Raw genomic sequence first — 12,322 nt, forward strand, 5'->3', positions numbered from 1 at the left:
GTAAAGAAATTATAGGACTGTATGGGTTAAATGTGCTAAAATATGTTGCAAAAATGTATAGTTATTTTAACTTCAGTAGAAAATATTAGACCAGAAAAGTATATGTTGGGGTTTACACAGAGACAAGGAAATCCTAGTTGTGAGGTTACATTGTCTCCCCACCAGGCAAAGCCTCGTGGGGAGACAAATAATGTAACCCTACAACGGGGATTTCCTTGTCTCTGTGCAAACCCTCACCACAGATTCTGTTATTCTGACTTCCCACAATGGTCACTTCCTTTAACTAAATACTGTGAACTTGGGGTATTATTTTTCATAGAATTTGAAGTTGCTAAAAGTGACAAATTTAAAGATCCAACAAAGCAGGATGTGCCCTTGAATGAAACAGGATTCTCTTCCCATGTCCACAAATATATGTACTGTTAAAAACAAAAGACATCTCTTGCAGAAGCACAAAAATGAATACCTTTCAGAATGAATTTGCAGTAACTTGCATATCCGGCAAGCAGCCTCTTTTTCCTTATTACATACAATAAAACTTGAGCAACTCCAAACTAAGTATTTGGCATCATTCAAACGACTTGCTCAGTTAGTCCTAATATGTAGGAACCCTTGTCTGCAACCTTGGGAATCTAGAATCGACTGATACTTTTACTCAAAGTTAGGATCATAGTGCGTAAAGTTTTCAAAGTTCTACTGTTTTACCTCCCTTTAACACCTGAATCACTTATTTGGACAGTTTTCTCCCATCTTCTGACTCATTGTAAACTATATTTGAATCACGGTAACAGAAAAGAGTGTTTAATCCTTGTGAACCAAGTTTAAGAATTTTACAGAAGAGATAATTAAAGAATAAGACGGTTCACTTTGGGCAATTTTATTGCAAATCGTGACATTTTCTTTTAAACTATATCTATCTTATCATTTTAAAAGCACTATAAACTACAATACAAATTCACAAGCAAAGATATTCATCAACCATGTTTTATATATGTATAACTGATGCTAAAAGTAAGTCATTATACTTTAACATGATCTTAATGCTTTAAACCAATAAATGGTTCTTGGTCACATGAATACAGGATTTTGATTCAATATGAGTGTCTATTATTTAAAACTAGGTTGGCTCTTTACAGTGGCATGAAATACATCTTCAAAAAGCTTGACACTCTTTGTATGTAGTTTCTTTGTTGCAAAAATATTTAATTTATCAATAGCCATGTATTAATATAAGGATGGAATTTTCTGAAATGATTGTCATGGGTAATTTTTAAACACAACCAGACTACTCGAGGTCAGCAACAATATTCTGGCCCACATTGATAATCACAGATGAGTTCATGTTAACAAGGTTGGTTCAAACAAACACATAATAGTTAAGTTAATTTAAATGTACAAATTAACAGCTTATCAAATGACATTGAGGACTGACAGGTTACCAGTCATGTCACCATATTTTTGTCAGTTTATACTATCAACTAGGGACCAAGGGCAAGTTGTATTGTTTCCAATCTGATTGCTATTTAAAAACACTGCAGCTATTTATTTATAGCAACTTGTCTGGCTTTTTTTTTTTGTATCTGTGCACACCAATGTACATGTTGATGATGATCAATTTCTTTACGATATAAGGTCCCTCAATATTGCTACAGGTAAAATCCACTTAAATGGACATTACTTCAACCTCTAAATAATAAAGACAGTTGTCACTCTTATAATGTAGTATTCTATGATTGCTAATTATATTCCCTTGATGTTAGTTCTGGGGGTTTTAAAACTAGGTATACTGTGATTTTACATTATTAAATATCCTGTTTTTGTGTTTTTATGCATTATTATCATGCAGCCTCATTATAAAATGATCGGTATAAACCTTCCCTCACTTCTAATGCAGATCACTTTCATGATTTCCATGAATAGTATTATAAAGAGGAAGCCGTGTACATTAATTTTTTTAAAGATATTTTTTTTAAAAAGTACAACCACAACTATAATTATACAAAAATGTTTAGATAGCTCATACTGCAGACATCGTAGTGATATGACTGGAAAATTGTTAAAGCTATGTTAAAAATCTAAAGCGCACACTCATTCAGCATTTACCATTAAATCAAAAATGTTGCAGCAGATATCATAAATGAATTGTCAAATGCAAAGATGTACAGAAATAACAATTCAAAACACTGATAACTTGTACATGTTTAAAAGGGCTATGCAAGACATAAATGGATGGCCTACTTTTTGTTTGGACAGACCAGGAATCCTAAGCAACACAAGGTTGGATTTGGTTACCTTCTGCAAGGTTACACAATATTCTATTATTTTACAGTGTACATTTTATCATATCATACAAGCAGTTGCTGTAAATTTAATACATTATTTAATTTTTATTAGTTTAGTACTTGTACTTTTGAAATATTTGCAGCATAAAAGTTGCACAAGTTAATGGTAGACTAAACATACAGTAAAACTTAACAAATTCAATGTGCAATAGAAACTGCATAGATCTGCTGGTGCATTACACGATGGCAGATCTGGGTCTGTGCAGTCAGCAGTTGGCCTCCACTTACATGTTATAAGCAAGAATAGACTACTTGTTAGTGTAGTACAAAAATTCTTGATTCATATCAAATGTAGAGGAGGGGGAATCATTTTCTTCCAGACGACTAGATATCGCAAGTCTTTTAGTGCATGCCTTGTATCAATACAACTATCCTTTTAGGAGAATTAATAACATTTTCAAGATGGCTACTATAATGGATGTCATTTCAGCACAGTTTTCACCAAGGACCCACTTTATATCATTAGAACTTTTTGTTGTCAAAACCACATGCCAGTAAGACCTTCTATTCCAGGAGAAACAATTACAATTTTCAAATTGGTCATCATGGGGACTATATTGTGTCATATTGGCACCATTTTCATTAGGACCAATGGACATTACAAGAGGTCTTTTGGTGAAAACCTTATGCTGATGTGACCAGCCATTTCAGAGGAGCAAATGATAAAATTTTCACAATAGTGTCCATGTCATATCGGCATCATTTTTATTTAGGACCAACTAGACATCACAAGAAGTGTTTCAATGAAAACCCATGTCAATATCAGCTATCTGTTAAGGAGGAGAAGCATTAAAATTATCATCAAGATGGTCACCAAGATAGGCATACTGGATGTCAGATTGGCAAAATTTTCATCCTGGGCAAACTAGAAATCATGAAAGGTATTTAGGCGGAAACCAAATGTCAATGTGACAATCTGTTAAGCACATATTGATAACAAGATTTCAAACATGGCTGCTCTGGCTGGTATATTGGTTGTCTGTAGAGCACTTTATTCAGTCAGGGCCAACTAGACCTAGGGACTTTTATGGCAATCCTCTAAGTAGTTTAACAGAAGTAGCAATAACAAATGTGCAAACAAACCAAAAACAGGCCATCATATAAACACTTCTGATCTATGACCAGTAGAGGTAAAATGACTTTTTTCTGTATTGCCATATACAGGGTTACTGCAGGTCCAGGATTCCTGGAAAAGTTCTGGAATTTAAAAAACAAACTTCAGGGGCCTTGAAAATTCATGGAATTTTACAAAATCCTGCGAAGTTTGGAATAATCATGGAATTTCTGACAACAGAGTTCCCAAAAAAATAACTGCTGATTTCATACAGTGCCAAGCACCGATTAAAAAACTTTGTTTTGAACTCGACACAATTATGATCGATAAAGGGTTAACCATGCAAGTTACTGTGGTCCCCAAGATTTGTAAAATAACCCTGGAGAAGTTTTGGAAAGTCATAAAATTTGTTTTTGTCAAGTCTGCAGAAACCCTGTATATGCCTTATAAATAAAACAATCTGCAGAAATATTCTGCTTAATAGGGCATTGCAACTGGTCCTCTCTTTGTAATTAGGCCATCATGCAGGATTTGACAATAATGCAGGTCCGCTGGCCCTAGGCCACCTAATTCTGATTATGACCAGCTGGATGGTCCATTGGGCCTGCTATTTTAAATTGTGGGGATTAAAAATATATCTATCTAATGTTAAAGGATTGTATAAATCTTTCTTTTAATTATGAATATGTCATTGCCAAACACAGTGAAAATACAAAGTGAAAAACAAGTTCATACCTTCATCTTTTAAACCAAATTACTATTGTTGTTTGGGCACTTACTATAAATTTTCGTTTGAGTGCTTACTTTGTTGATCAAATAAGAGCATCAACCATTTATGTAATTGACTTTTTGTTAAGTGTTTTCTTGTATCTGAAAACTGTGATTACTTGATAATATCTCTTCGCTGGCCAAAAACCAAAAGATGAGAATCTTGAAATACATGTGTCAGATAAAACCAAATGAGAACAAAAATTCCACGATACATGGAAGCAAGAATTTCCATGTGTAAACCATGAGAAGTCTGTTACGTTGCTGAATAAGGCAGCCTTTGGAAAAATACACATCATGTTTAGAAATGCACATTTTGTTGAGAAACACGGATGCCTGTATATTATGTGAAATTGTGCGAGTTGGACAAGCGAAAGGTTTGGAAATGAGCAGTACCTACCTAAAAGACAAATATTGTCAGAAATTTATCAGGGTTATTGCTGATACTGGTAGGTCAGAACAGGACCATATAATTTCCTCAAGTCTTATTTGTGATGGCTCCACCGATATTTCTTCCAAAGAGGCAGAAATTGTAAACATTCGTTCATCTTTTGAGTGCAAGGCAGATGTTAGTAACATTCATTTTATATTATTGAACTGAAACTATTAAACCAGAAACTTGTATTTAAATCCAAAACATCTATAAACCAGCAATTTAAATTTATACCGATATCATTTATTTATTGTAAACTCTCAAACCATTAATTTCACTGTAGAGCCATTCTAGTTTTTTTAATTACATTAATTCAATAATTTATTATTTGTTCTTAAGTTTACATTTATTTTATTGGTACAAAGGGCAGGCAGTGAAACTCAGCATGCCATAGTGGGCCTTTTGTCAGAGAGATACGGGTGTGAATGGATGAAAAAGATTGTTGCAATGGGAATGGATGGTACATCTGTGATGATTCTGAGGGTGACTATGGTTATGATAAATACCACACACAAGATTTGTCAGCATTACAAAACAGCATATTACTATGATGAATTTAAACTGTAATAATAACAATTCTGTGTATGTGTTTTATTTTATTGTGTAGATTACATAATTTTTTCAGTAAGTGCAAAGACCTATCAGTCAGAAAGACCACCAGTTTTCAAAAGCAAGAAGTCCTGTGAGCTTCCTACTTAAAAAAGTTGGTGTCAACCCGTCTTGTAGTACTACCAGCATTACAGACTAGCTCCCACACACCACACACAAAGATTTCCTTTTAAAGGGTCTTTTTCATTATGGAATTGCATTTAACCTGCATCCATGTCTATGCTTATTTTCAGTGTTGGCAAGTTCTAATATAAAATTTTACCCCAAAAAAGAAGATCCATAATTATTATTGATTAAAAAATACACTGGTGTGAGCTTCCTGGTGCATCCCAATTTTTCCCCCAGTTGGTTTTGCTATCCTCTAGTTATATTTGTCAATTTCTGATAAACTCTGTATCTGACCTGTTACAAATGTCTATATGGCTGAATTAGTTGACTGCTATTTACACTTCTCTAAAATGTTCACTGAATATTTTGTCAAGAATATATTTGACTGAATGACTGGTGCTGAATAGCACAACAACTATTCTATGTTACACTGTTCAATTAAGAGCGCAATGTTTTGCCCAGAGATATACCATAGCAGCTGACCCAACCTGGCGTGGACAGGATTTGCTTGTATTTTACAAATTTCATTATACTGACACACTAACAGAATAAAAGAGAGAGTGTGATGAACTATGGGAAGGTATGGTAATCTGTATTAACTCCGAAAGTACATCTTTAACTAAAGGACAGTGTCAAGAATTCTATGTTGGCTTCTTTCAATGTGATCGTCTTTGTTGAATATGAGACCCACCATCTTAAAAATGTCCAGGAGAGATCACTGTTTCCAAGTGGTTTTAACTAATGTGTCATCTCTCAATCCATCTCATCTATTGCTTTTTCAAGGAGATTCTTGTTTTCTTTGCCAGAGATTTTATTTTCATGGGTTCTTTTCTTGTCACCTGCACCTTTCTTGTCCTGTAAGAAAAAAAAAAATCTATGCATTTTATTCATATTTTATTTTGCATAAGCAATTATTTGTGTGCAGTAATACAGCACACAGCTGTACTCCTGGTTTTTCACCACAACAATTTTCATTGGTTGAATATTGTTAGCATTTATTGGGCATTTTTGGTATGTATAGAGAGAGAGAGAGAGAGGCTACGTTTTGTTCACCAAAAAGTTGGCACAGCCAAGCTGGCAATTTAATGTCTCAATATTGTATGCATTTCAATGATTCTGTTATAGCCAGGTAAATTTTTAACTGAACATTCTCAAGTCAGTGCGAAAGAACCTATGTCAGAACTGAGTTCTGCAACTGTATGACCAGTCAAATTACTATTTGCTATTTATATTTTTATATATATAATAAAATAAACAGCTAATTAACTTTGCAAGATGTATTTAAATTTTTTGTATTTGACAGATACTGTATACTTTTATTTATTAAATTTCATAAGATATAAAATAGACGACAGATCTTCTATAATGAACAATTTTGTACAAATTATGAGATAGCTCATAAAGTTTGTACAATTAAAAGATCTATCATTTTTGGAATAAATACCTATCTGGCATGGACTCCCAGATTTTAAAGTAAATAGAATTTTGAGAGATTCCATCTACATTTTGAAACGGAACAAAAACATGCATTTTAAAGATACTTAAGGCTGCCCCATTTAACTAAAAAAGACAAGTCCTAAGTATGTAGTGTTCAAAGAATTTTTTTTTTTACAGGCACAATCTTGTCCTGACTAAAACTGCACATGCCCTAAACGGCCATTTTTAAAAACCATTATACTGCCACCATACTACAGGCTTAAAGCAATTGGCTTGAAACCAAAACATCATTGCGCTGAATCAACTTCCACTTGGCAAACAAAGGGCATTATTCTTTCACTAAATATTGAAACTGCTATATTACAAATCAAGGTGGGCCATACATATTAAAGAATTGACTTTGTATGTGTATAAATCAAGGTTTATAGAATTGACTTTGTACGTGCATAAATCAAGGTGGGCCATACATATTACAGAATTGACTTTGTACGTGTATAAATCAAGGTGGGCCATACATAATATAGAATTGACTTTGTACGTGTATAAATCAAGGTGGGTCATACATATTGTAGAATTGACTTTTTGTACGTGTATCAGCATGGCCACCCATAGACCTGAATTCGGACCACTCTTGTAAATAAAAAGAAAAAAAATGCTTTAAAGTGACTCATTTTCTGCATTCATCTGCCCCTCAAAATAGTGTACTTTGGAAAGAAACTGACCTTGTCTACTAAAATTTTGTTTTGATTTACCAAAATACTTTATGCTCTACAGTATTTTAAAACATTACATCTTTTGTTCACTCATATTTTGATTCCATTTCAGTTGAATTAATGTTTGCTTCCTGCTGTCAACCAGTGTCCCATTACACTATTAATGCCCTCCTTCCTGACTGTATCAGAAGTTTTGATGTTCATATGCAATTGATGTTTGTCCTAATTTAAAGTTTCTCCTTATACTTTTGATACTGTTTATAAGGCCAAATCCCAGTTCAGTCTGGTCTTGAAGGGCTTACAACTAATGAGATTCTCAACAAAAAATTTTCAATTTCAGCATGTTCAGGTGTGAAATTCTTAACTGGCATACACCTTTGCTCTTGGGATCTGTATAGTTACATGTCTTCATATATGTCTTCGTTGCAATGTATAATCTGTGTTTTATCATGCTCTGCAGGTAGAGTATTTTGGGGACAGGTAGTTTTGTTTCCTGAATGATGCAAAACTCTTCACATAATGTTAGTCAAAATTACAAAACACTTGAAAGACAGACCCTTTAAAAAAAAAACATATTTTAATTAGTAACAGCAATAGGTTCATGTCACAGTACAGTGGATGAATCACAATTACAGAAAATACCCACTTTGTATACCAACCAATAGAATCAAAGTCTACCAACCTTTTGAAATAAATGTATTAAGTGGTCTAAAGTGCTCTCCGTTACGGATCACTGCCATCTCACCTCTGTCTTAGTAAGTTCAAGTCTCGGATTTGGCCAATGTGGGTATGTGAGAAAGCTTGCCAGTAGCTTCTCGAGGGTCGATGGTTCTTATCGGGGATTTCCCGGGTTCTTCCTCCACCATTAATACTGGCCGCCGTGTATAGCCTATCATGTGCTGAAAAATGGCATTAAACCCTACAACAACAACAACAACCTTCTGAAATAAATGGATTAAAATACAATGTTATCCAAGTTCCTTTAAGTTGAAAAACTGCTGCTTTAATAAGACATAAATCTCCAAGCTAAGATTAATTTTTTACTTATCTCATTGGTAACACGCAATATGTTTACCAGTGATGCATTACTCTCTAAGCGTAAGAAAGGTATTTTATTCATAAAAGACAATTAGCATTAATTATAGGTAAACATGGAAATACAGAGAACAGAAATAGTAGTTTCCTTTCGTACGCAAATTTTATAGCTTCCTACTGATGTGTTTTTTAAAAATATTTTTAACATAGTTTTAACAATCTTAACAGAGTTTTAACATTCTTAGTCATATTGCTACAATATCTGCAGTGACAGTTTATAGTGAAGTCTAGCACTGGGGCAGCATGCTACAGATGTGGCATAATGTCCCACTCAGTCACAGACTTAAACCAGGCCGACCAGTCCTAACACTAACCTCTTAAATGGTGAGTGCCAAGCAAGGCGGCTGCTAGTACCATTTTATATAAGTTTTTGGTATGACTGGCTGGGGGGGGGGGTGTTTGAACCCACGACCAAGGCATACACTGTAACCAATGGAATGGTAGTTTTCCATGTAAGCAAGCAGACAAACTTCCCATGTGTAAGGCACCTACATAAAGAGACCCAGCAATTAACAACTAAACCAATGTCCTTCAAGAACTCCAAAATGAATGTCTTGTTTAACAAGCTTGAAGGATAACTCACTTAGAATATAGGAGGTGCCCAGTCTAGATTTTGATGGGTCTATCCATTTTTTTCTTTCTTTTTTAAGTAGCACTGTTTTTGCATTTTTAGTGATCTCCTTATGTAGGCTTTAGAAGGGCATAGTTGACTGGAGATCACTGACAAACAAGTCTCCAGGAAGGGCATAATTGACTGGAGATCATAGGAAGGGCACAGTTGACTGGAGAGCACTGACAAAGAAGTCTCCAGGACCTGGACCTTTGTTTAAGGTATGCAGTCTTAAACTAAACTTATTACACAGAACCACTATTTTTTTTTTTGTTGGCTTATCAATGACAGTGACCACTGACCCCCAAATCTGTAAGCTTCTTCATTGCCCCAAGTGAAAAACTTTCTACAAAATTTGGTCAGTGAACTTGCTCTAAGATAAAAGTTGTTCTGCAAAAATCATTTTTATTTTAGTCATAATAACCTTGGCCTTTGACCTTTTCATTTGAAAAATTAATAGGCCTCTTCCGTACTCTATATGCAAGCTCTCTACATGGTATAAAATTAATATTACTCTGCACACACACACAAATTGTTTAGCCAGTGACCTTGACCTTTGACCCAAAATCAATGAACTTCTTTCTAACCAAACAAGTTATCCACAAACCTTTGTGAAGGTTCACATTTAAAAACTGCAGTTTCTCAGCATAAGCCATATTTCTTTTTTCAGTCACAAGTGACCTTGACCTTTTGACCCTAGATCAACAGACTTCTACCTTATTTTATGTGAAAACCAATTACAAAGTTTAGTCCAATACTGTGATGTAGAACTAATATTATTGTGCATAAACCATTTTTTTTTGTTTCAATTGTGGTGCCTGTTATTTTGGCATTTTGAACCCCAAATCAATAGGCTTCTTTCTTCAAAAGTGTACCTGTAAAATATGGACAAGGAAGGTAATTTAAAACTGAGGTTATCATGCTGGAAAAGAATGTTTAATGAATGGGCAAACAGATTGTGACTGTGACAGATATGGTCGCAGCATAATGCACTCTGCTTTGAGGCACACATGTAAAAATCGATTAACTTGAATTAGGACATTCCATATAATGTGAATTCTCTTTTATTCAAAGGTTCCAAATTTTGTAGATTTTCTGGCTGATACAAACAACAGATTTTAAAACCCAAGAAGGAAAGATCAACCTATGAAAACAATGGCATCGGTTTTTATCAGTGGCAAATATAAACTTTTACAAATGAGAACGACATTTTATTCATAATCAAAGAAAACTAGGAATCTGTCCATGTGCCATAGAAGCTCACACCAATATGATGCTATTAAAGTCAAACAAGAGCCATAACCTCATGCAATTTTGCCATAAGACATTAAAATTCAAACAGTTACCTTACCTAAATAGTTATAATCTTGATTTGGTGTTGATGCATTTTAAGTCCTTCAAATATATCAAGCAGAAAAAGAAGGGCAAAGTGCCAAACCAATAAGAGGGTAAGAAGTCTATACAATTTTGCTGGAAGCTTGTTTAAGTCAAATGAGCTAGGTTTTCTTCATGTAAAGCCTCATTATAAATTTGATTTATATTCAGATGTCCATCAAAAATCCCTGTGTAAAAACAAAATTGAAAGATCACCAAATGAACTGAAAAAAAACCTTTGTGTTTTTAATGCAAAGCCTCGTACCAATTTTTTTTTCAATCCATGAAGTCCCTTAAAAGTTCTTGAGCAAAAACAAAATTGAAGGCAAAGTGCGAAGTCTGACAGGAACCATAACTCCATAACACTATTCCAGTAAATGGTGAAATTTGAAATCTAGAGCTTCTGAATGTGAAACCTCACACCAGATTTAATTTTGATCCATTAAGTTCAAAACAAATTACTGAGCTGAAATTTTTGTTAACAGTCATGACAAGATAAAACGGGACAAGATGGATGAACATTGGAAACACTATATACCCTCTCCATATGGAAGGGTCATTATGATACCCATGAGTGTGTGTGTGATTTGGATTTTTAACATAGCTTTAACAATTTTTCAGTCATATTGCTATGATGTCCCACCCAGTCACATTATCCTGACACCAGTTCGACCAGTCCTAACACTAACCTCTTAATGCTGAGTGCCAAGTGAGGCAGCTGTTGGTACCATTTTTATGTCTTTGGTATGACTTGGCCAGGGATCAAACCCATTATGTCCCACATCCGAGGCAGACACTCTAACCACTAGACCACCGGATAGTCTGATACCCATAAAAATAACTGAACTCACAAGAAATTTGTGGGTTTTTTTTAAAATGAAAATAATTATCTGAAACTGTTATAATAGCATAATGATAACCTTTCACTCATCATTACCACTAAATTATCACATTACCATACCTAACGACAAAATTATTAGTTGATAGTACCATACAACAGTCTCATTCTCAAACTTCTTGCACATATCACACTAAGCTGGGAATTGAAAAGGGTGTGTATATATACTTGTCACACAATAAAAATTCTTTATTATGTTCTTGGATATAATGTGTGTGTGATTTGGATTTTTAACATAGCTTTAACAATTTTTCAATTGTCACATTCATAGGTCACATATTTTGCTTCGTGACCAGCCTGATGGACACTTCATGTAGAATACAGGAGGGACCCAGTCTGAAATTAGAGGGCCATCGAGCTATCGGATCTTTTGAGGACTTACTGTCATTGTTTATCTGGCTTCTGTACATTTTAATTGAGCAAATTTTCTCAGGCGGACCACACAAATCAAAGACTATAACCAGTTAATCATAACAGAGGAAAGTTATAACAAAGCTTTTGAAATATGGCCAGAGAATATAAATTTGGACATTTTAAAAGACCAGCAGTAGAATACAAAAGGGTTTAAGGCAGTCCTTCACACATAGTTTTTTAATTGAAAATGTACAGATTTTATTCGACCTTTTGATCAGATATGGTAAACTAAGTTTGATGAATATAGTCTGGTGATGAATGAATCCTGAAAACAAAAGATCGTCTTGTTTAAGTTCTGCACTCTCTAATTTTTAACGTTATGTAATCATGAAATTGGATAGTAAATTCAAGTACTATATTTTGTACTATACTTATGAATATGTAAACTAAAACTTACATATATAATTACAATATGAACTTTTTTTAAATCTCGAGGCCAAAAACTGGTACAAGACCAAAACAACACT

The 12,322-nt window shown here is 34.2% G+C and overlaps 1 protein-coding gene across 2 annotated transcripts in view; it reads right to left on the reverse strand.

Moving 5' to 3' along the window:
- Positions 1 to 861: 861 nt before the first annotated feature.
- The window catches only part of LOC149787826 (peptidyl-prolyl cis-trans isomerase FKBP4-like), a 93,848-nt gene continuing 82,387 nt past the window's right edge, over positions 862 to 12,322 (reverse strand). For both annotated transcript variants that reach the window (XM_089974045.1, XM_089974046.1), the window contains one exon: positions 862 to 6,169. Coding sequence is in view for 1 of the 2 variants with exons in the window: in XM_089974046.1 (XP_089830172.1) it covers positions 6,068 to 6,169 (102 nt within the window). In the remaining variant the exon portion in view is untranslated. The remainder of the gene's footprint in view (positions 6,170 to 12,322) is intronic.

This window comes from Sinohyriopsis cumingii, chromosome 11 (genome assembly GCF_028554795.1).
Source record: "Sinohyriopsis cumingii isolate HCF-2022 chromosome 11, ASM2855479v2, whole genome shotgun sequence".
Lineage (NCBI taxonomy): Eukaryota > Metazoa > Mollusca > Bivalvia > Unionida > Unionidae > Sinohyriopsis > Sinohyriopsis cumingii.